The sequence below is a fragment of the Mirounga angustirostris genome, unplaced genomic scaffold, assembly GCF_029215605.1.
Source record: "Mirounga angustirostris isolate CCGP_5_RB_7025 unplaced genomic scaffold, mMirAng1.0.hap1 SCAF_13, whole genome shotgun sequence".
In the NCBI taxonomy this organism is placed as follows: domain Eukaryota; kingdom Metazoa; phylum Chordata; class Mammalia; order Carnivora; family Phocidae; genus Mirounga; species Mirounga angustirostris.
In genome coordinates, this window is record NW_026991721.1 from 46,031,334 (window position 1) to 46,057,688 (window position 26,355).

The window sequence follows — 26,355 nt, forward strand, 5'->3', positions numbered from 1 at the left end:
TGGTCTTGATTAGGGCTTTGCAAGTCACCATGAAATAAAATGCAGAGGCGGGAATGAGCTCATTATATTCTCGGGACAGTGATAATATGAATTAGCTAGAACAGGGGTTTGAAAGGGGTCAGATTTAGAGTCCCTTCAATGATGTTTATTCATTTGTAAGTGACAACCTCGTGCCAGACATTAGTAATGCAAAGATAAACAGTTTTTATTTTATATAGGTTAAGTAACTCTTGATGAATGTTGAGGGATAGGAAATGATTATAGAGTTGCTTTAGGAAGCTGAAGCTGGGCTTGTGTGTCAGGATGAAGTGGAGGGAGGCGACTTAACCTGGCAGTCAGGAAAACCAGCTAGGAAGCTACTGCACTGATCCAGATAGGAGGTACCAGGACCTCATTTCATGAAAATTGACATGCATTTCTGTCTGCAGAGAGAGTATTCATCTGGGCTAAGTAATCTCCAGTCCTATGGTCTTTTCCCTTTGAAATTCCCATTTCATGCCTCTTTTCCATGTTTACCCACTGTTACCTGGCTCAAGATTTGTTGCTGGCCTCCCTGCTTTTCTGGGAAAGTGCCGAAAGACCAATTACTGATGCTGAAATAGCCAATTTCTTCCCCCATTGTGGAAAGCTGTGCTCTTTCCAGATGACAGCTGCAGAGAATCCTGCAAACATTTTATATAAGGGAAATGAAGTGGCAAATAGAAACAGTACATTCACTGTAGGGATGGCTTCTATGGATCATAAACCTGAGTTATTCTCACCCAGAATTAGAGACAAGAGCAGAAGCCCTCTTTTTAAAATGCAGACTGAAGTGGCCATCATTTGGTCTTTGCTGAACAAAAAGAGTCAGGAAAAGAGTGATAAAATGAGTGCTGGAAAATGGCTTGCATATTGCGCAGCCTCACACAGTGTGGCAGCTGAGGTCTCCCATTCCAAATGCCTTTAGAGATTTCATTATAATGAAAAGCTGCAACATTGAGGGGATTGGCTCTAGAGTCAGCTTAGGACTTTTATCACAGTTGATTCAGTCTACATAAGACTGAGCATTCCTGTTCATTTTAGAATGAACCAGATATGAGCCAAGTGAGTAACCCTTCAATAAGTAGCACAGTGGTTTTCAGAGTATGGTCCCAGACCAGCATGGCCAACATCACCTAGAAATTTGTTAGAAACATAAATCCTCTCCTGCTCCAGACCTATTGAATCACAGACTCGGAGTGGAGCACAGCAATCTGTGGTTTTGCAAGCTCTCTAAGTAATGCATGCTAAAGTTTAAGAATCATTGATCTAGATTTTGTTATTTGGCTTGGCTTTACTGTTTGCATACTGTTTCCTGTATGATCCTTGACCCCATTGATAGTTACTCAGTAGTTGGGATTGGCCCTTAAATAAGAAGTCCCAAAATTATTTTTAACCACAGAAATGTGCATAGTAGAGTGAATGAGCTTTGAGACTATCTAGACATTACTTACTGTCATTATAAACCTCTTTGTGTTTCAGTTTCTGTTGCAAAATATATAAGGGTATATATAAGCATAGTTCAGTGATTTTATAAATACTGTATTTTTATAAATAAAGGACACCCAGTTAAATTTGAACATAAAACAAACACAAGTAACATTTAGTATGTTTCAGACATGTTATAGAACATACTTATACTAAAAAAAGTGTTTTTCTGAATAATTGTTATTAGTGTTTACTTAAAGATTTTATCTTTTTATCAGAGAGAGAGAGCACAAGCAGTGGGAGTGGCAGGCAGAGGGAGAAGCAGGCTCCCTGCCAAGCACGGAGCCCAATGCGGGACTCGATCCCAGGACCCTGGGATCATGACCCAAGCAGAAGGCAGACGCTTAACCGATTGAGCCACCCAGGCATCCCTATTATTAGTGTTTATTTGAAGGCCAAATTTAACTTAGTATCTTATACTTTTTATTTGCTAAATCTGCTAACCCTATTAATATTACTCACTGGCTACCTTGCAGTGGGACACTGGACAAGCCAGTTGAGCCAGGGATGACTTCCCAAAAGACAAGATGAACTTGAGTTAAGTATTAAAAAGAAAATAGGAAATAACTAAAGGAGATAATGCATGTTAAGCACTGGTCACAAAGTCTGTCTATATTTGTTAGAAATTTTTGTTGGCAAGTAATGGAGAAACTAATCAAAAAGGGGAATGAATTAGAAGGACACTTGCAGTATCTTCTCAAATTCCAGAATGAATTGGACAACTAAGCCCTGGGAAGGACACCAATGGACAGAAGCATTGTGGGGAGCCCAGGAGGATCCCTCAAACTGTCTAAAGCCCTTGCTTCTTTCCATATATCTGTTTTATTCCCCATCTTCTTACCGATAAGCTTTTGCCATTTCAGTCAGCATGGAAGAAAATGGCCACCAGGGTTAAACCTCAGGCTACTATTTCTGTTCAGACAGAATCTCTGAACTTCATGGTTTCAATTCCAAATTCCTCAAAACAGGGACTGGCCAGACCTGACAAGTGACCCGTGATAAGCTGCATGAATTTAACACTCCTCCTGCAACCCTGTGGATATTTGTTGGAGAAAAAGTCCTGGTAGATATTACCACATTGGCACATATTTGATGCTTCCTAAACATTAATCCTTTCCTTTTCTGGAAAACTGTTAAAATAAACAGATTTTGATTCTTTTGTTCTCAGTTTTAATGGACTAATAGCACCTAATGAGATCTGTGTACTAGGTGAACTTTTAAGGTGAGAATTTTCGAAAAGGAGGAAACTTAGTTGGTGGCGTTTTAAAATTCCCAGGGAGCACTCCCATGAGCTTCATGAGAGGGTACAGGAGGAGAGCAGACAGACTAAGTAAGTAAACTGGAAAAGGTCATAATGATTTGAAGTCATTCAAGTCAGCTCGTGTGTGTATGTGTGTTGTATTTTTTTTTCCTTTTTGCTGGCATAAAGCTCCTGTCTTTTTTTAAGTAAAGTTGTGAGGGGTTTTTGTTGTTGTTGTTGTTCTCAACTTACCTCTAATGACTCTAGGAATAAAAGAAAAATAAGACCTTTTTGCTACCTTAACCTTCAGCGATTTTCTGGTTTCATTGTATTTTACATAAAATCTATGGAGTCATTCCTTTTAAACAGATTCTGATTTTAAGTGATCAATTGTTCTCTTTAAGTGCATGCAGTATAGTTCCCCAACTAGTGTTCTCCATTTGATAATGTATTACTGCATTTCCTTCAACACATTAAACATGGATCAGGTTCCTCCATGATGTGGCCCTTTGGTCTGTAGTTAATTTACCTATTTGACCAAAGAGGGTAATAGTGAGTGGAGGCAATAAAGGACAAGCTAACTTGGTAATACCCCTTAAAAGCCAATAGCTTTTAAGTTAAGTTTCCGACCCAGTGACCTAAAACATACTCCGAATCAAGACTTGAGAGGGTCTGCAGATGACTGGGTACCGTGAGATGTGTGGAGTGGGGCAAGGAGAGAGAGGCATGAGTTGGTGAGAAATCTGCCAAGTGCTGATCTTTAGAAGCTTTCACCAAGGTTGCCATAAAGATACAGGTTGTATCAAAACAACTGACTGTTTTCTTGCAGGCAGTAGAGGAGTAAAATTAAAGAGGAATTCCAACACTTCATAAAATAAAACTTACTGAAAGGCTTCTTTTTACGTTTTTCTTCCCCCAAATCCCATTCATCTTATTTCTTTCTCCCTTTCTTTTCATAGAAACTGTCAGAAACCTTTTCAGTATCTTGATGGTAGCTCTCTTCCTTTCTCTCCCTTTTGTATCCTCTTTCTGTAATCACTTCTTATCTTTCTTGGGCAAATCACTTACCCCTTTTTCATGACTATAATACTTCACCATTGTCTGGTGCTGTACTAAGTACTTCACATGCATTATCTCATCTGATCCATGCAGCAATCTTATCCCTGTTTCCAGATGAAGAAACTGAGACTCTGGGATGTCATGTGACTTGCCCCAAGCCACATAGCTCCTAAGTTTCAGAGCTGGGCCAAGATCCCAGGTGGATTGGGGTGTACCAGGGGTCCCAGGCCTGTGTTCTTAGATTCTCAGCTCTGACATATGTCCATTATAGAACCTGGCATGAAACACAAAAGCAAAAATATGCTTTTTAAGCCACCTGTAATCTCTACATCCACAAAGAACTAGAACTGAAACTTGGTTATCTTTCCTTTCAGTTATTTTAAATGCATAACGAACGGGAATGTTTACATTGTAACACCAGCATTTGGTGATCATTGTTAGTGAACTGACAGCCTTAAAAAATGTATAAAATCACAAAGCTTATTTTCCAACAGAAAATACCTTAATACCTATCGAAGAGTCGAAATTACATGTGATTTTAAATTATATCTTCAAAGTGGAAATAATTTGTCAGGTATTATTTGACTTTCCAGTGATACTATATCATGTTCCAGAATACATACTTGTTTAATGCAAAATTTAGGTGTGATTCAGCCGACATGTTAATGATAAAATGTCCTTTTTATTTCTAAGACATTTTCTGCAAGGAAATATTCCAGAATTCTAAGAAAATGAGACAAGAAAAAGATTTAAATTAGCCTTTTAATCTCTTGGATAATTCCGTTTTACAAAATGAATATTGTAGACTTAAAACAGCAAGCACTGAAAAAAATGAAACCATCAGCTTATTTGCATGGCTAGAGGAGGAGATGTTTATATAAATGGATTTCTAATATATATCAAGAATGTGATAGACTGTCCTTTTTATTGGGACAAAGTATTACTTGAGTCTGAAGCTAGTGATATATTGAAATATTTCAAAATGAATGTACTGGTGGCTTTACTCACAAAAGTTATCTACTAGTAGTGAAAGCAAATTAATTTTAAATAACCATGACCCTCTAGCCAGATGCTATTTCAAGTGAGTGGGAGGAGGGGAAGTTGAGTGCCCTACTTTGGCTTGATATTCTTTCCTTTATATTTTGAGAATTTGAATACATAAAATCTGCCCCTCATATCTCTATTGTTTTTTTTTAATTTAACATTTTTTAATTTTGTTATGTTAATCACCATACATTACATCATCAGTTTTTGATATAGTGTTCCATGACTCACTGTTTGCATATAACACCCAGTGCTCCATGCAGAATGTGCCCTCTTTAATACCCATCACAAGGCTAACCAATCCCCCCTGCCCCCTCCTCTCTAGAACCATCAGTTTGTTTCTCAGAATCCATCGTCTTTCATGGTTCATCTCCCCTTCCGATATCCCCCCCTTCATTTTTCCCTTCCTGCTATCTTCTTTTTTTTTTTTTTAACATATAATGTATTATTTGTTTCAGAGGTACAGGTCTGTGATTCAACAGTCTTACACAATTCACAGCACTCACCAGAGCACATACCCTCCCCAATGTCTATCACCCAGTCACCCCATCCCTCCCACCAACCCCTCCACTCCAGCAACACTCAGTTTGTTTCCTGAGATTAAGAATTCCTCATATCAGTGAGGTCATATGATACATGTCTTTCTCTGTTTGACTTATTTCGCTCAGCAACACCCTCCAGTTCCATCCACGTCGTTGCAAATGGCAAGATTTCATTGCTTTTGATGGCTGCATAATATTCCATTGTATATATATACCACGACTTCTTTATCCATTCATCTGTTGATGGACATCTTGGCTCTTTCCACAGTTTGGCTATTGTGGACATTGCTGCTATAAACATCAGGGTGCACATAGCCCTTCGGATCACTACATTAGTATCTTCGGGTAAATACCCAGTATTGCAATTGCTGGATCATATGGTAGCTCTATTTTCAACTTTTTGAGGAACCTCCATACTGTTGTCCAGAGCGGCTGCACCAGCTTGCATTCCCACCAACAGTGTAGGAGGGTTCCCCTTTCTCCGCATCCCCGCCAACATCTGTCATTTCGTGACTTGTTAATTTTAGCCATTCTGACTGGTGTGAGGTGGTATCTCATTGAGGTTTTGATTTGGATTTCCCTGATGCCGAGCGATGTTGAGCACTTTTTCATGTGTCTATTGGCCATTTGGATGTCTTCTTTGGAAAAATGTCTGTTCATGTCTTCTGCCCATTTCTTGATTGGATCATTTGTTCTTTGGGTGTTGAGAGTAGAAGTACTTTATAGATTTTGGATACTAACCCTTTATCTGATATGTCATTTGCAAATATCTTCTCCCATTCTGTCGGTTGTCTTTTGGTTTTGTTGACTGTTTCTTTTGCTGTGCAAAAGCTTTTTATCTTGATGAAGTCCCAATAGTTCATTTTTGCCTTTGCTTCCCTTACCTTTGGTGATGTTTCTAGGAAGAAGTTGCTGCGGCTGAGGTCGAAGAGGTTGCTGCCTGCGTTCTCCTCTAGGATTTTGATGGATTCCTGTCTCAAATTTAGGTCTTTCAAGCACTTTGAGTCTATTTTTGTGTGTGGTGTAAGGAAATGGTCCAGTTTCATTCTTCTGCATGCGGCTGTTCAATTTTCCCAACACCATTTGTTGAAAGAGACTGTCTTTTTTCCATTGGACATCCTTTCCTGCTTTGTCAAAGATGAGTTGACCATAGAGTTGAAGGTCCATTTCTGGGCTCTCTATTCTGATCCATTGGTCTATGTGTCTGTGTTTGTGCCTGTACCATACTGTCTTGATGATGACAGCTTTGTAATAGAGCTTCAAGTCTGGAATTGTGATGCTGCCAGCTTTGCTTTTCTTTTTCAAGATTCCTCTGGCTATTCGGGGGTCTTTTCTGGTTCCATACAAATTTTAGGATTATTTGTTCCATTTCTTTGAAAAAAGTGCATGGTATTTTAATGGGGGTTGCATGGAATGTGTAGATTGCTCTAGGTAGCATTGACATCTTCACAATATTTGTTCTTCCGATCCATGGGCATGGAACGTTTTTCCATTTCCTTGTGTCTTCCTCAATTTCTTTCATGAGTATTTTACAGTTTCCTGAGTACAGATTCTTTGCCTCTTTGGTTTGATTTATTCCTAGGATTCTTATGGATTTGGGTGCAATTGTAAATGGGATCGACTCCTTAATTTCTCTTTCTTCTGTCTTGTTGTTGGTATATAGGAATGCCACAGATTTCTGTGCATTGATTTTATATCCTGCCACTTTACTGAACTCCTGTATGAGTTCTAGCAGTTTTGGGGTGGAGTCTTTTGGGTTTTCCACATAAAGTATCATATCATCTGCAAAGAGTGAGAGTTTGACTTTTTCTGTGCTGATTCGGATGCCTTTGATTTCTTTTTGTTGTCTGACTGCTGTGGCTAGGACTTCTAATAGTATGTTGAATAGCAGTGGTGATAGTGGACATCCCTGCCGCATTCCTGACCTTAGGGGGAAAGCTCTCAGTTTTTCCCCATTGAGAATGATATTTGCTATAGGCTTTTCATAGATGGCTTTTATGATATTGAGGTATGTACCCTCTATCCCTATACTCTGAAGAGTTTTGATCAAGAAAGGATGCTGTACTTTGTCAAATGCTTTTTCTGCATCTATTGAGAGGATCATATGGGTCTTGTTCTTTATTAATGTATTGTATCACCTTGATTGATTTGTTGATGTTGAACCAACCTTGCAGCCCAGGGATAAATCCCACTTGGTTGTGGTGAATAATCCTTTTAGAGGACTGTTGGATCCTATTGGCTAGTATTTTGGTGAGAGTTTTTGCATCCATGTTCATCAAGGATATTGGTCTGTAATTCTCCTTTTAGATTGGGGTCTTTGTCTGGTTTTGGGATCAAGGTAATGGTGGCCTCATAAAATGAGTTTGGATGTTTTCCTTCCATGTCTATTTTTTGGAACAGTTTCAGAAGAATAGGTATTAATTCTTCTTGAAATGTTTGGTAGAATTCCCCTGCGAAGCCATCTGGCCCTGGGCTTTTGTTTGTTGGGAGATTTTTGATGACTGCTTCAATATTCTTACTGGTTATGGGTCTGTGCAGGTTTTTTATTTCTTCCTGGTTCAGTTTTGGTAGTTGATACATCTCTAGGAATGCCTCCATTTCTTCCAGATTATCTAATTTGCTGGCATAGAGTTGCTCATAATATGTTCTTATAATTGTTTGTATTTCTTTGGTGTTGGTTGTGATCTCTCCTCTTTCATTCATGATTTTGTTGATTTGGGTCCTTTCTCTTTTCTTTTGGATAAGTCTGGCCAGGGGTTTATCAATCTTGTTAATTCTTTCAAAGAACCAGCTCCTAGTTTCGTTGATCTGTTCTACCATTCTTTTGGTTTCTATTTCGTTGATTTCTGCTCTGTTCTTTATTATTTCTCTTCTCCTGCTGGGTTTAGGCTTTATTTGCTGTTCTTTCTCCAGCTCCTTTAGGTGTAGGGTTAGGTTGTGTACTTGAGACCTTTCTTGTTTCTTGAGAAAGGCTTGTATTGCTATATACTTTCCTCTTAGGACTGCCTTTGCTGCATCCCAAAGATTTTGAACAGTTGTGTTTTCATTTTCATTGGTTTCCATGAATTTTTTAATTCTTCTTTAATTTCCTGGTTGACCCATTCATTCTTTAGTAGGATGCTCTTTAGCCTCCATGTATTTGAGTTCTTTCCAACTTTCCTCCTGTGATTCAGTTCTAGTTTCAAAGCATTGTGGTCTGAAAATAGGCAGGGAATGATCCCAATCTTTTGGTACTGGTTGAGACCTGATTGGTGACCTAGCTTGTGATCTGTTCTGGAGAATGTTCCATGGGCACTAGAGAAGAATGTGTATTCTGTTGCTTTGGGACGGAATGCTCTGAATATGTCTGTGAAGTCCATTTGGTCCAGTGTGTCCTTTAAAGTCTTTATTTCCTTGTTGATCTTTTGCTTAGATGATCTGTCCATTTCAGTGAGGGGGGTGTTAAAGTCCCCCACTATTATTGTATTGTTGTCAATGTGTTTCTTTGCTTTTGTTATTAATTGGCTTCTATAATTGGCTGCTCCCATGTTAGGGGCATAGATATTTACAATTGTTAGATCTTCTTGTTGGATAGACCCTTTAAGTAGGATATAGTGTCCTTCCTCCTCTCTTATTACAGTCTTTGGTTTAAAATCTAATTTGTCTGATATAAGGATTGCCACCCCAGCTTTCTTTTGGTGTCCATTAGCATGGTAAATGGTTTTCCAACCCCTCACTTTCAATCTGGGGGTGTCTTTGGGTCTAAAATGAGTTTCTTGCTGACAGTATATCGATGTGTCTTGTTTTTTAATCCAGTCTGATAGCCTGTGTCTTTTGATTGGGGCATTTAGCCCATTTACATTCAGGGTAACTATTGAAAGATATCAATTTAGTGCCATTGTATTGCCTGTAAGGTGACTGTTACTGTATATTGTCTGTGTTCCTTTCTGGTCTATGTTACTTTTAGGGTCTCTCTTTGTTTGGAGCACCCCTTTCAAGATTTCTTGTAGGGCTGGTTTCATGTTTGCAAATTCCTTTAGTTTTTGTTTGTCCTGGAAGCTTTTTATCTCTCCTTCTATTTTCAATGACAGCCTAGATGGATATAGTATTCTTGGCTGCATATTTTTCTCATTTAGTGCTCTGAAGATATCATGCCAGTCCTTTCTGGCCTGCCAGGTCTCTGTGGATAGGTCTGTTGCCAATCTAATGTTTCTACCATTGTAGTTTACAGACCTCTTGTCCCGAGCTGTTTTGAGGATTTTCTCTTTGTCTCTGAGACTCGTAAGTTTTACTATTAGATGTTGGGATGTTGCCCTATTTTTATTGATTTTGCGGGGGGTTCTCTGTGCCTCCTGGATTTTGATGCCTGTTTCCTTCCCCAAATTAGGGAAGTTCTCTGCTATAATTTGCTCCAATATACCTTCTGCCTCTCTCTCTCTTTCTTCTTCTGGGATCCCAATTATTCTAATATTGTTTCACATTATGGTATCACTTCTCTCTCGAATTCTGCCCTCATGATCCAGTAGTTGTTTATCTCTCTTTTTCTCAGCTTCTTTATTTTTCATCATTTGGTCTTCTATATCACTGATTCTCTCTTCTGCCTCATTTATCCTAGCAGTTAGAGCCTCTATTTTTTTATTGCACTTCATTAATAGCCCTTTTGATTTTGACTTCATTAGATTTTAGTTCCTTTATTTCTCCAGGAAGCGTTTCTCTAATATCTTCCATGCTTTTTTCAAGCCCAGCTAGTATCTTTAAAAGTGTCATTCTGAACTCTAGTTCCAACATCTTACTAATGTCCTTGTTGATTAGGTCCCTGGCAGTCGGTACTGCCTCTTGTTCTTTTTGTTGAGGTGATTTTTTCCATCTTGTCATTTTGTCCAGGGGAGAATAGATGAATGAGAGAACAAAATGCTAACAGGGTAACAACGACTCCAGAAAAATATACACTAAACAAATCAGAAGAGACCTGAAACCGGGAGAAAAGAAAGGGAAAGAAAGAAAAAAGAGAAAAAAAAGAGAAAGTAAAATATAAAAACAAAAAAACAACAGCAACTAAAAAAGAATATGATCAAATATGATCAGGTTGGTGCATAGATCAGTGCCATACACTAGATTTTGGGTGTATTTTGGTCTGTAAGAAGAAAGTGCGTTCCAAAATTTTAAAGAAAGAACAACTTACATATGTACAAAAATAAGGGTTGATATGATGAAGGGATGGAATATGACTGTAAAGATGAAAATTATAAAAGATTTTATAAAAGGAATTGATAAGATAAGAAGCTGGTTGAAAAAAGAAAGAAGAGGATTAAAAAAAAAAAAAACAAAGGGAGAGAATGTGATCAGGCAGGAGACTAGAACAAAGCCATACACTAGAGATTTAGAGTATATTTTGGTCTGTTAGAAGAAACTGTATCCCAAAATTTTAAAGAGAGAACAACTTATATATACATACATATATATATATATATATATATATATATATATACACCAAAAATAAGGTTAACTACTATGAAGAGATAGAATATGACTCTAAAAATGAAAAATAAAAAAGATTTTTTAAAATGGGATTGATATGATGTTGGTTGAAAAGGGAAAAAGAAAAATTCAAAAAAAAAAAGTTAAAAAAAAATTAACTTTGAAAGACCAAAGAATCATGGGAAAAAAGCCATGAATTCTATGTGCAGTATTCCCCTAGCGCTGGAGTTCTGCCATTCTCATTGATTGGTACACTTGGTCTTGGCTGGCTGTTCTCACTGATCTTCTGGGGGAGGGGCCTGTTGCCATGGTTCCCAAATGTCTTTGCCATAGGTGGAATTGCCCTGCCCTTGCCGGTCCGTGCTAAGTAATCTGCTCGGGTTTGCTCTCGGGAGCCTTCGTTCCCTGCAAGCTTTTCGTACAGCTTTGGAGGCCGAGAGTGAAAATGGTGGCCTCCCAATCTTCACCCTGGAGGAGCCGAGAACTCAGGGACCCACTCCTCAGTGCACTCCCAGAGAAAAGCAGTCAACCACTCCCATCTCCCCGGTCTCTGGCCACACTCCATGCTCACCCAGCCTGTGACCAAACATTTCTATCTCTGGCACACGACCCCGTGTGGAGTCTCCAAACCCAGCAGATCCCTGTGGTGTGCTCCCACATCACTCCTCCTGGGGGAGGAAGGGGGGGTCTCCCCAGATCTGCCGCTTGTTTGGTCCCTGCTGGAGGAGGGACCTATGACGTGGATCACGGTTTATGGCAACCCCAAGCTGAGAGCCTGCTCCTCGGCTCCGTCTCTGCAGCCAGCTTCCATGCTCCAATACCTGGGAGCTCTGCCACACTCAGGCACCCCCAGTCTTTCTGTGACCCCGAGGTTCCTGAGACCACACTGTCCCAGTGAGGGTTGTACCCCCCGCTTAGCCACTGGAGTGACGTCCCTCAGCAGAGCAGACTTCTTAAAAGTTCTGATTTTGAGCTCTGAGGCTCTAATACTTTCAGGTAGCGGCTGACAGAGGCCCCCTCCCCCGCCGTCTATCTTCCCAAATATCACCTCAGATTCACTTCTCCGCACGTCCTACCTTCCAGAAAGTGGTTGCTTTTCTGTTCAGAGAGTTGCTGCTATTCTTTTCTTCCATCTCCTGTTGAGTTCGTAGGTGTTCAGAGTGGTTTGATCCCTATCTAGCTGAATTCCTGGGACCAGACAAAATCCAGGTCTCCTACTCCTCCACCATTTGCTCCTCCCCCCCCCCGTTTTTTTTATTTAAAACAATCCATTCTGAAGAACTCTGTATCAGCATAGGCTTCAGAAAAAGGCCAAACCAGGTTGGAATCATGTCCCTGCCCTCAACACCACTGTGACCTTGTCAGTAAATTTCATCATCTGTAGAATGAGAATCAATGTTTCAGAAATGGTGGGGTTTAAGTACCAGTGAATAAATGAAGTGGCTAGAATGATACAGCACATAGAAAGCCCTCTTAAAATTTCCATTTACATCTTATTCACCTTTCAATACATCCTTGAGCACAGCATCTTTGACTCATCTTTGATCAGTAGCTGCAGCTTTCATATGTACTGTACTCTACAGTTCACACACACACCCAGATGCATTGCCTGTCTGCTTACTCCTCTCATTAACTCTGGGCACACTTTTTCTCTTTTCATGGGAGACTGAGGTTCAAAGAGATGAAGTGACTTGACCATGGTCATGCAGCTGGGATTCCAATCCAAGCATCCTGAAGGCTAGTCCAATGCTGTTTTCACTGCACTAAAGTTGCCTTCTTCCTCCACATGTTCAGGAAAAAACATCTAATTTAGGCTGCACCCTCACCCTCACCCCTGCAATTGACAATTAAGGATTCCACTGTATACAAAAGGAAAAATTTAGTACAATTTGAATAGATACAGCATCCATAACTTTTTTTTAAATGTCAGCCACTCCCTTCTATGGAAAGCAGTGTTTTAAGATATGATTAATATTCTGAGCATAGGGTGATGGTAAACACTATGTGTTTGCATTATCATGAGATGACAAAATTACCCACTCTCAAAGGACCAGCTGCTGTAAGGCGGCTGGCACCCGTGTTGCCTACATTCTCAAAACTATTTTAATTGGTAATTTTTCATGTTTGTTTGTTTTTTTTTTTTGTCAGAGAGGAAATGTATGTGTAAACCTATTAAAGCTGTAGCATCTGTTAACATGAAATGACATCATTGAATCTTAATAAGTGAAATGTTTCACCTCAGAATTTTGAAGCTAATTAGGGTTCTCACTGAGACAAGAGTCTCTATAACTCAGCTCCCCAAACAGGTATAGAGAAGTTATGGGGAAAAAATGATAGAAAAATTCTTCCCATACTTTTTGCATAATATTTTCACTACCATGTTATAATTTTGAATTGACGTGCACAATATACACGAAACCGTTCATGACATTTAGATGTTTTGTGATCCCTAAGAGGAGAGTGCCAACTTTTGAAATTGGAAGCCCTAAGGTCATATCCAATTTCTACCCAAATTGCTGACAGCTTCAGACAAAGAACTTGATCACTTGGAACAATTCTCATTTCTGTAATGTGGATAATGTCTTATTCACAAGATTATGGAAAGGATCTAATAGTTAAAATATTATAAATCAAAATTTTCAGTGCTACCAATAACCATTTATTAGGTGCTTATTACATACCAGACTCCTTGCTAAAGACTTACATGTACATTATCTCATTTAATCTTCCCCATAAGTCTTTATTGTAGATATTAATATTGTATCTATTTATAGATGCAGACATAGAGGCTGTTTACCAGCTTAGGAAATGGAAGGCCTAGTAACTGAACTTAGGCTTATTATTTCATTCATTTAACAAATATTTTCTAAGGAGTGGATGTCCTAGGCAAATCAGGCACGGTTGGGAAGAAGGAAATGAGGAATGGAAGGTGAATAAGCAACCAGTCATGTTCACTTTACCCTGTCTAATGTGTGGAGAATGCATTAAAAGTTGACAAGAGAGGATCCCGGGGGAGTAGGTAGAAGCCTGTAGAAATAATCCAGGTGGGAGATGATGTTGACATCAACAAGGGTGGTAGCAGTGCAGATTAAGAAATGTGGATGGATTGCAGATAGATTTTGCAGATAGAGCTGAATGTATGGTGGTGGGATAAGGAAGTCAAGCAAGGGTAACCCCTTATTTCTTACTCTGAGCAACACAGTGAACTCAGATGGGCAATACTAGAGTGGATATTCAAAGTAAAGGAAAGAAATCTTTCTAGTCTCAAACCTCATACTTTTAATCATTATTAAAGTTTTTACTAATTATCATAAATATAAAGAGATTTGAAGTCTATGGCTACATAAATATATATTACCTGGACAGTTTTGTAGAAAAGTCAGATTATCCCTTCCGAAAATGCCAGAAAGGAGAGTTTAGTTACCATAATTATTGGTTTTCAAAGTAAATACCTAAGGCAAAGATTATCTGAGATTTTCTTTGAATTTTGTGAAATCTGAACTTCAATATCTATAATACTGTGATACAAATTTGGGGGGGGGAGAAAAAAAAACACAGGAAGATAGTTTACCAGAAAGCTAATGCATTCATTTTAGATGATTGGGTCACGTATATTTTTTTCTTCTTTCTACATGGTTACATTTTTCAGATTTTCTAAAATGACTATATATTACCTTTATAAGTAGCAAATTAAAAATTCAAAAAAAATTAATCTTTAAGTTTACATTTGTGATGTCTGTATAGTCCATAGTAAGTTCTGAGAACCACTGCAATCATAACCCTCAGTCAACTCAGTTAAAACCAATCAAAATATGGGACGCCTAGGTGGCTCAGTTGGTTAAGCATCTGCCTTTGGCTCAGGTCATGATCCCAGGGTCCTGGGATCGAGTCCCCCATCCCTCATCCTACAGGCTCCTTGCTCAGCAGGGGGCCTGCTTTTCCCTCTGCCTCCCACTCCCCCTGGTTGTGCTTTCTCTCTCTCTCTCTGACAAATAAATAAAATCTTTAAAAAAAAATAATGATGTAACTGACAGCGACCTCAAAATGTGTCGTCATCCTAACCTGCACCATGTACCATGTGCTCCCATGCCAGGGCACTGGGATGCCAGAGGGGCCTGACCAGAGTGCAGTCCTTTTGGATAGGCTGGGAAAGCTGGGGAGTTCAAGGTTTCCTTCTTTGAATTGTTTCTTCCAAACAAAACATTTTAAAATTGCTCATACTCTGCTTTCCTGCTTCTTAAGTTTTGCTAACAGTGATAATATGCTTTAAGAAATCCTCCTTGCCAACCCTCAGTTTTCCTTCTTTCCCTCTCTTCCAGGGTCAATGATTGTATCTTGCGGGTGAACGAGGTCGATGTGTCAGAGGTTTCCCACAGTAAAGCCGTGGAAGCTCTCAAGGAAGCGGGGTCTATCGTTCGTCTGTACGTGCGCAGAAGACGACCCATTCTGGAGACTGTTGTGGAGATCAAACTGTTCAAAGGGCCTAAAGGTAATACAAACATGGATGACTCACAATGAGACACCTGTACAAACCATTTGGCTAAAATGTATGACATAATTCACCGATGATGTACTCTCTCCCTTTATGCTCTGACATTCAGTGCTCACCTAGAGATTTGAAATCATGCAATACTGGTTTTTACAGGTCAAGGAAATCAATACTCTAAATATGAACTCAGAGAAAGAAAGGACAGATTTATATAGAAATGTCCTTATAAGCAATGTTCTTATAAATATAAACCATCTGCATTTTTCTATAAATTTTTAATCTTACTTTATCATCATGACTTGGCTGGCATGTACATTCCTTCTCATTTTTAAGATATAAATGGTGACTCCTCATTTAATAAAAGAGTAATATGAATGATAGTAATTAAACTAGTCTATCCTGAAGTAACAGTTATTGTATTTTTATAATACTCTTGTGATTTGTTCTGATTTGTATTACTCTCTTGTATTACTCTCATGTATTACACCCATCAAGTACTACACAATGTTTTATACTTGCAATAGTAAAAATAAGTTAAAATTTATTTTTTTTTTAATGCTCACAATCTCTTGAGGTAATTGCAGTTACTCTGGAGAATCACACGAACAGTGAGATGAATTATTACACTAATTTTTAAGAATAGTCATTTGGGGGGCACCTGGGTGGCTCAGTCATTAAGCGTCTGCCTTCAGCTCAGGTCATGATCCCAGGGTCCTGGGATCGAGCCCTGCATCGGGCTCCCTGCTTGGCGGGAATCCTGCTTCTCCCTTTCCCACTCCCCCTGCTTGTGTTCCCTCTCTCGCTGTGTCTCTCTCTGTCAAATAAATAAATAAAATCTTTAAAACAAAAAAGAATAGTCATTTGGGCTCTGCTGTTCAGAATGATGACATTTAATATTAGTACTCTTAGTATTTCTAAGAAATACTCTTAGTATTTCAAATATTTTAGAAAAATTCAATAATTAGCTTAACAATATTTTAAATATTTTTATAAGATTATGACTGGATAGTTACTGTATTCTTTGAGTAAATCATTTCTCTTTTCCTTAAAATCTACTTAATCTCTAATGCTATATGGGATTAAAAAGGAAGTAAGTACTCTGCCTTCTCTAGGAGGTGGTAGTGGCTGGTATTTAAGATCTCAGACCCAAGAGTCAGACAGGATTGAGTTTAAAAGCCTGGTTCAGCCGCTTACCAGAAGAGTGATATTGGTTGGACCAATCCCTAATTATTAAATGGGGATCATAATGGTAGTGTCTGTCCCACAGGGTTTATGAGAATTAAACATTTAACTAAATCTTGCTGGTTGAAAGTGTAGCCTCCAGAGCCAAAGTGCTACTCTGCAGCTCACTAGCTGTTTGACCTTGAGCAAACTGCTTAACCTCTCTGAGCCTTAATTTTCTCATCTACAAAATGCAGATAATAATAGTATTTGCCCCCTAGAAATGTGGGGATTAGATGAGCCAATTCACATAAAGTATTTAGAATAGTGGCTGGCCCAAATTGACTGCCAAACAAATATTACCTATATATACATGTTATTTGTAGTATGTTTTACTACAAATAGTTTCAGCCTTTGTTACAATTGCTTGGTAATGTAATGAAAATATACAAAGATGCCTCATGGGCTAAATTCAAATTCATTAAAATTAGAGAATTAAATCTGGAAAAAAAAAAAAGAAGTATTTGCATACCACAATATCTGGTAGTATGAAAGAAAAGACTTTCTAACCTCTGCATGTTTACTAAAATCATATTTGCAAGGTGCTTTAAAGATAAACAATTTGAGCATCACACTATTTCTATGAAAAATGTGTACTATTTATAAATAACAAATAGGTATTTCTGCAATTCAATTAACAGCAATTATTCAGCACAGCTCTAAAGTGAATACCAGTTTGAAGCACTCAGCAAAAGCATCTATTAGCAGACCTCCTGCCAGCTGAGTCACTGGATGACCTTCAGCTGCTCAGCAGAGCACTTCAAGGTTCTAGGGAATCCATAGCCAAAACTCCTTAATTTTAGCGGGAACAGATTTTGGGGATCTTTGATACCAGGGCCCCCTCTGGCTGTTTTATTTCAGTCTGAACTTTTGTCTCCTTTGAGCAAGGATTAGGACAGGAATTGCCCTAGGACATAAAAAGGGGGAAGTGGGGATAGGTGAGTATAATCCACCAAGAATACCCAGGCAATAACCCAAAAATGCATGGCATACGAATGATAGTATTAGAAGTAACCTCACATCCCAGGAAGCAGGCTCCTGCCACATCCCTGTAGAGGGGTGTGGGCCTGTTGGTCCTGTTGGGATTATGTTGAGTCAGTCAGACATTTTTGTATTGTCACCATCCAGAGGTCACTGATGGGGATTTGTTATTCTATATAAAGTTTATTGATACGCAAGAAAAGAAAAGGTATTTGTCACTGTTTAAATTCCTAATGCCTTTCCCAGTGCCTTAACCACAGGAAGTGCTGAATCAGTAAATTGAATAATTAAATTAGATTCTGCACTAAATATGATGTTACCTTGCAATGTTAACTTCACTTGGCACCTTTTAATTCTTTGTTTGTGAATGACGATATATTTAAAATAAATTTCTTGGGATGCCTGGGTGGCTGAGTTGGTTAAGCGTCTGCCTTCAGCTCAGGTCATGATCCCAGGGTCCTGGGATCGAGTCCCTCATTGGGGTCTTTGCTCAGCGAGGAGCCTGCTTCTCCCTCTGCCTGGCAGCTCCCCCTGCTTGTGCTCGCTTGCTCTCTCTCTCTCTCTGGCAAACAAACAAAAAATATTAAATAAAATCTTTTTTAAAAATAAATAAAATAATAAATAAATAAAATAAAATAAAATAAATTTCTACCAGTGTTTAGCTCACACCGTGGAAACTCTCATGTACCTGAGATGAAACAGATGTGATTCTGATGGAAGACTCAGAAAGTTCTCATGGTAGAGAAAGACATAAAGTCAACCAACTTTAATGCAAGGCAAAATGAAATCAGCTCTGTGATGGAGCATGTGTCATGATTCATCTTGACACATGCCCACAGGTCCTTATTTTACCCTTTGTTGAGCACGTGGACATTCTCTATAGTCCATCAACTCTTTAGCCAACTGGGCTAACTAGCCTCAATTATGCAAGCATAATATAGAACTAACTGGATTTCTTCATCAGTTTAGTCCTTCAATGATTCAAGGAATATTAAGTATTTATTATGTTCCTGGCACAGAGGCTGACAATGGAGATTCAGGAAAAAAGTAGAAATAGTTCTTGCTCAAGAAGTTGATAGCCTGATGTAGAAAATACCTATAATATAAACTGGGAAACATACTAGAATGAATGTAAAAGATTATAATGTGGCCAATCAAATAGAGGGTCAAAGAAGACTTTTTAAAGGAAGTTCCACTTAAGCTCAACCTTGAAGGAAAAATAAAAATAGAAGTTAGCCAGATAAAGAGTGGAGGAGAGCATCCAGACAGAAGTAAAAGCATGTGTGTAGGAAGGCCCTAAAGTAGAAAAGATCTTGATACCTTCTGGGAACTGAAAGAAGTCAATTGTGACAGATGTTTAATGATAGGTTAATGAATGACGTGAAATGATATTGTCAAGGTAAGCGGCGCCAGATCATGCAAAGCCTTGTTGACCATATTTGAAGATTTGTTATTTTATTTCAAGTGCAACAAAAAGTTATTGCAAAATTTTCAGCATGGGAGTGACACGATCAAATTAGTCATTTTCAGAAGATCATTTGGCTGCTGTGAAGAAAATGCATTGAAGGGGCATGAGTGGGAGCAGAGATCAGTTAGGTGTTACTTGCAGAAGGTCAAGAAAAATGGATGGAGTTGAGCTATATGTTGGAGAAATAATTGATGCCACTTATTGATCTAGATGTGGAATATGTCTAAGGATGAGGCCCAGTTTTCTAATGGAGCAATTGAATGGATTAGGGTGCTATCTATGAGACTGGGAAGTCTGGGGAGGAACCCCTGTGGGGAGATTAGGAATTCACTTTTGGACATGTTGAAAAGACTGTGATGCATTTGAAAAGGAGATCTAGGAGGCAGAACTGGAAGATATCTCTCTGAAATCCCTGTCAAGGTAATATTCTGAATTTACCCTATATTTTGTCAAATATCTGGAATTATGGGGAAATATCTGAATATTGACTTTCTCACTCTTCATTAATAATCTTTAATATAAAGATCGTGAATATACTATATTAGCTATTTTGAACAGTTATAATAAAAATAAGAATCTATTTTTGTAGATATTCTTAATGCCCGGACTATTTTAGTTTTGGGATTGTTTTTGGTTTTTTTATTTGTGGGGTTTTTTCTGGTTATATAGATACAGTGTTAAGAGATCCTTGAAAAATAATTTGTGATAGAGTTAAATGTATGGTTTCCTAATTCTATACCCTTGTATGTATTTCATAATTGTACAAAGTACTAATTCCAAAATGACCTTCGATGTATGTGATTCTGTCTCTATAGTAGTGCTGATCTTCTCAATATTCAACTAGAATTATCTGGCTGGTCATTTATGGCCAGGTATTTCAGTAATGAGTATTTGGGTAATATCCATTAATAATTTAGAATGCCTTTTCCCAACAATATGTAAAAATTTCCCTAAATTCACAGTTACAGATTTGGTCATTGCAAGCAGCTGGGGTGTCTGTTTGTGGACAGTTTAGGGAAAAAAAAATGGGTGATCATGTATAGGAAGTAGTGATTAGGCAAATTCATTTAAATTTGCCAAGCAACCAAAAATACACAAGGAAGAAAATCTGAAGTGGGCATGTGGTTTCCCAGGAAATTGGTTCACAATAAAAGTCTTTCTAGTGACTTTCCTAAGAACACACTAGGTCATAATTTCTAAGAAGCTATATAATTAAACATGTGCAGACTTGTTCCTGTGGCCTGAGCCAAGGAAGCCTAAACCTATGTAAGAAATGAGATGTCTTCTTTTAGGATGTTCTTATTGCTTAAGGATTATACAACTAGGTTAAGGCCAACTTCTAAAATTGAAAATATTAAGGCCATAACTTTGTTCATATCCAAAAGTAGACTTGCTTGTGGCTTTATTTTAACTACCTTATTAAAACTGAAAGAGTGATAAAGTCCATCTAGCAAAACATTTCTGCAATTCTTTATTATTTAAAAAACATATTTTTAAAGATATTTTAATTTTTTCACAGACACACACACACACACACACACACACGTTGCAGTTCCATAGGTCTGTAATAGTGCAAACTGAAAATGCCATGATGATTATAGCTCTCATCTTTATATAAGAAGTAAAAATAAGTATGAAATACCCTGACTATAAGAGTCATTACACAAATGGCTATTTATAATGTGTATACTTCAGTCGTTGGAAAAGCCACATGTGTAGTGAGTGGTAAGGTTCCCGGGCATCTTTAAGTAGCTGTGGGTCTCAAAACAAGTATTGTAACCTCTCTGTGCCTCAACCTTCCTCATCTGCAAAATCGATAAAATCTGAATTTCTAATTTATAAGTTTATTTTCAGGATAATAATTGTAAATTTTAAATACATGCTTATACTATCTTTACTCTTTATTTTATCATAATTGGCTAAAATTTTATTTAAAAAAGCAGAAAAGCACATACTCATCCCAGTGTTTTCTTTTTTTTTAATTTAAATTCCATTAGCCAATATATAGTACATCCTTAGTTTCTGGTGTAGTGTTCAATGATTCATTAGTTGCATATAATACCCAGTGCTCATCACATCCCCAGTGCTTTAAAAGAACCTCTTCTAGTATTTTATAAAACCTTGTTTTTTAGTATTATTTGTTGACTATTTGTTGACTATTTAATATTTGTTGACCATCTATTAAATTAAAAGCTAATTAAAATTTCTTAATGTTCAGCAATTCCAGATATTTATGTAATCCCTCCCTCCCTGCTTATATGCTCCTCCTAGATAAATTTTGCAAAAATCACAGCTCTATTCATTGTTTTCCCCTGCTCAGAAGTCTCTAGTGGTTCTTCACTGCCATTAGGTAAAAATCTAAATTTCTTGCCATAGCATTTCATGCCCCCTATGATCTCCCTCTCCTCCAGGGACAAAATTCCGCCTCAGCTTTCTCTTCTGTCTTCTCTCATTCATGCATCTTCACATCCAGGAAGCCAGACTCTGTACAATTTCTTAAACATGGGTCATACTCTCCTGCCCTTAGGACTTTGCTCATCCCATTCCCACCTTTGGAATGACTTTCTTTACCACTGTGACCACTGCCTGTCAGAATCATATCCATCCCCCAAAAGCCAAGCCGGTTCAGTTTTATCTCCTCACAAAACTGTCAGAGACTGATGGAATTAGAAGCAATCTTTCACTTCTAAGGACTTCAGAAGTGCTTTACTGCTTTCTCTCTATTCCTGCTTTTGTTACCATGCGATCCAAGCAACCCATAGGTGTAGGAAAGATAGATAACAGCAACCTAAGTTAAACAAGCTGCTAATACTCACACTTAAGACACTGAGATTATGATTCCTGTGGTCTGTGACCAAACTCTGAGCAGTGAGTGGGAGGAATTGGGGTGGAGAGATGGAGGAGAGTCCAAGATAGATCATGACCATCACTGCAGTATGGCAAGCAGAAAAAGGAATGGCTAAGATGTAAAATGAATTATTTTATTGCCAGGAGTAAAACCTTTTCATTGGCCCCCCTTTTTTTCAAACTTTATTGTAACTATTTGTTCAAGAGATTGGGACAAAACAGTATTTGAAGCATCTAACACTTTGCTTAAAAGGCTGATTTATCAAAAACAAGTTTCTAAATTATTGAGGATTTTTATTTTATTTTTTCTTAATAGCCTACTTGACAGTTTCATTGTCCAGCTTGGTTAAATATTAATATGGCAAACATCCAGTATTACAGACAGAGAATTTCTCAGATATCTAACTTGAATGAAGTTCATGACTTGTCTCTATCTGCATACTCAATTTTTTTTTTTTCTAATCTGTCCTTGTTCTGCCATCTACTCTTGTCTCTTCTCTCTCTGACACTAATGTGGCTGGAGTGAACTTCCTCCGAGTTGATGTGAGGCACTCATCCGACAGTTTTCAGAAATGATTACTTGGTAAATTATTCAATGACTTGAATTTTAGCATGTAGACCTAGAGCTGCAGGTATTGAGAAAACAATAAGTGCTCCATGAACATTTGAGTATACTAAGATTTTAGTTGAAAAGAGATTGCCAGCCCTGAAACCATGCTTTTTAGTCCCTCTGTCCATGGATAGCTTTGCTGTTGGCGTTCTCTAACAACCTGGGCTACTATCACATGATCATGATAAGTTGGAAGTGTTTAGGAGAGCAAAGTTTTCAGATGTCCACACTTCAGCTGTTCATACCCAAGCAGTTCACCAGGCCCCTGGGTCAAAACTGAGCACAAAGGTTATGCAACTGCTTTGATTACTGGCATCCAACTATGCACTGCATCAAGAGACACCATACATTCCCCCCTTTCTTACCGTGGGGTAAATTATAATGTGTGTTCTTTTTTAATGCATATGCAAGTGTGTCTCTGAATGCAAGGTACAGTTTACTCTCTATTTAGGCCCATGTCCTGGGCTCTGAGTTCTAAGTGTCAGGTAGACCTATCTGTGGTGAAGGACCATTCTGAATAATGGTTTGATTTTTAATAAGCACAAATGGCAAATTCAGCTGTTTGGCATGAGGTCTCAGAACACAACATTTTCCCTTTAGGGCTAAAATTTTTCGGTCTTTTGAATTACCAAAATTGTTCCCTTGAGTACACAGGGAAATTTGCTTGACTGAATGTGCAGTGAAACCTCTTATTGAAGTATAATATTTAGAGTCAAAGAGAAAATGCCTCTTTGTATTAAGCAAGAGAACCAGTCTTCTTGGAAATATATTGTGCCTCAGTCACCACTCTCTGTCCCCCAAAAGAACAAATCCCTTTTTTAAATTGGACAAAGGACAACACATTTGATGAGTTCACCTTGTTCTGAGGAACTTTCTATAGAATTTCTTCAGTATGTACATGGTTAGTCCCTAATTATTTCTGGATAAAAGACATATCCTTGTGGACTGTGAGGCTCTTTCTCTGAGCTGGTATTTGGTCAGTCTTCATAATGATATCTGTAAAAAGCTCTCTCCTGAAATCTTGTAGACACTTATTTATTCATGAAAAAACAAACTACAGATATGGCCACTGTAACCCCTCTGTTGTGTACCTTCTACATTATAGGAGAGTAAAACAGTTGATTACATTTGCTAAATCCTTTTGGAAATTAAGGAATGATGCCACTCCTCTCATTTGCCTTTTCAGGCTAACATGTGGCCATTGTTTCTTTCCTTAGTTTATTTCTTTGCTGTTTAGAGCTAACTCATAATTTTTTATGGAATTTGTGATTAATGGCTCCTTAACAAATCTTTAAAGTCAGAATTATTTTACCATGAAAACTTCAGATTTCAAAAATGCATTGTAGTAGGTAGGTAGGTATAGCTTTGATTTTTTTTACATTTATAAAACAAAAGTTTTATAATTCACACAGAAAACACTGTTTACCTAGCTGTAAATATTTGCTGAGGTAAATACCTATATAGCACTTTTTAAAGTTTTAAAAGGAAATGTGTTGCCATGGTTAAATATTGTGACTATAAATCTTTCCATTTTATGACCACTAGCAAAGCAATTTTATTGGGATTTGGACAGTACCTTAGTTTAAATCCTTCCTTTACCTAACTGTTAAATGGGAATATTAAGTGGCTGCCTTGGTTATTGTGAGAATTTAATGGGATCCCAGGTACATGTTAGTGCCCAAAAAGTTTAAAGTGTTCCTCTTCATTGTTTACTTTTTTAAGAAGCAAATGCATGCAGAAAACAATCATCCATTCACTCAATAAATATTTTATTTCAAAAACATTTATTAAGCCAAGCAGTTCAAAGTGCTAAATCAAAAGAATGTCAATAAAAAAAGAAGTGTTGGCTTTTCTCCCAAATACCTTCTTAAAATACAGGCATTCATCTAGACTAAAATAACACAGTCCTCTTTTGGCTAGGACTAGCTTCATGCTAAATTCATTGCAGTCCCCTAACTATATCCATTTTGGTTCCCTAACTTATCAACCAGCCTACATTAAATTATCCTCCTTCTATGGAATATCCAATAAAATTAAAGATTGTTGTATTTTTTATTCATGAACCATGATTCCCAGTGCCATTAGCTGTCAGTCAAAAGCCTTGTACTACACGGGCTTTGTCTCTGAGCATAATTCAGTTGGAGCTAGATACCTTGGACACTTTACCCCTTATAGAAAAGTTAATAAGAGAGATAAAATCTCTACTTTTAAACTCCATAAAAAATGCCAACTTAGGGATTTGGAAACATGAAATATGTTATGGGTTAGCCAGTTACGAGATCCTACCAAGAATCCACTGAAAGTTGGAAATTTGCACAATAAAGAAGATCTTAGGAAAAGCTGAGAATTATCAGTAAAGTTAAAAAGAGAGTAGGGGCACCTGGGTGGCTCAGCTGGTTAAGCGTCTGCCTTCGGCTCAGGTCATGATCTCAGGGTCCTGGGATCAGGCCCCCCATTGGGCTCCTTGCTCAGCGGGGAGGCTGCCTCTCCCTTTCCCTCTCCCTCTGCTGCTCCCCCTGCTTGTACTCTCTCTCTCTGTCAAATAAATAAATAAATTCTAAAATAATAATAATAAAAAAATAAGAAGAGAGCAGTTAGGAAGAGGAAAAAAATAAAAATAAGAAAGGAAACAAATGAGACGCATTTATCTAGGCAAGTCAGTCCCTGATAGTCATGAATGAAGAAAGCATATAGAGTTTGTTCAGTATTCACCATTAGCTTAGGAAGAAAGACTTCAATATTTGCTTCCCAGGAACCCAAAAATATTTGCTGAATATTCATGAGCAGCTGAGTCATATGAGAAAATTTAGCCTTCATAGATCCACTCATTTGAATAAACTGAATGTGGTAACTACCAGTTGTTTAAAATCATAATAATGTTGATGTGCAATAATTCTTAAGTGTCAAATATTCTAATATCTCAAAATGCACACACTCATTTATGTATTTGGCAAAACTGTAACAAACACCTTTTACTTAGGCAACTAGAAGTTGGAGATAGAGACATGGTGTGCCCTCAAGGGAGATAGTGGTCCCACTATAGTGTATGGAGTGTGCATGAATGTAATAATTCTAGTACCACCAGATAAATATAGACACAGGTTTTTACAAGGACCTCAGTTTCTGCTTCAGTGCTCTGGGATAAAACAGCTTTCCAACACTGGTGACAGCTGTTCACTTGGGAGACTGCCCCATTCACTGGAATCCCCCCCTCCCAAAATTGAACTGAAAGCTGGAATTCCTTTGAAGTTGTCTATTAATGTCATTCCTGCCCTCTCCAGCTACGATGGACAACTCTTCATGGGACAGCCCTTCATTCATTTGTAGGACACTGTCAAGTCTCCATTTAGACCTCTCTCCTTTAGACTAAGGAATCCTCATTTATTAACCATTCCTGATACATCATGATTTTCAGACCCTCTATTTTACTGTTTCCATCCTATGAATTTTCTCCAGTTTGGCAATATCCCACCTAACTAACAATATACAGAATTATATAGAGAGATCCCCTGATATGTTTGTTAGTACAGACCATGGTAAATAGAGTTTTGTATATGAGCGCCATACTTTGTTTATTTAATATAATGTAAAACTGTGTTAGCTTTGTTTTTAAGACCTTTTTGTTGGTTCTATCCAAATTACATATTTACATATGTAAATATTTCATATGAACTACTGGATTTTATATATATTACATTCTATCTTACAATAATTGATTTTTGATGTATAGTTATAAATTTATATTTATCTCTATTAAGTATAAGACTGTTGGACTGAGCCTAGCATCTAGACTTATTGATATCATTCTTGATAGTAATTTAACCATTCCTCATGTTAGTCATCCTTTACTCATTTGTGTCCATTACAAGTGACCTAAAGACTGATAGATGA

At 37.8% G+C, this 26,355-nt stretch overlaps 1 protein-coding gene across 2 annotated transcripts in view; it reads left to right on the plus strand.

Annotated features, from left to right (window-relative positions):
* LOC123856523 (disks large homolog 2) overlaps nt 1-26,355 on the plus strand; it is an 812,179-nt gene that overhangs the window by 226,108 nt on the left and 559,716 nt on the right. For both annotated transcript variants that reach the window (XM_064576814.1, XM_064576815.1), the window contains exon 5: nt 15,168-15,337. In XM_064576814.1, the coding sequence (XP_064432884.1) occupies nt 15,168-15,337 (170 nt within the window). The remainder of the gene's footprint in view (nt 1-15,167; nt 15,338-26,355) is intronic.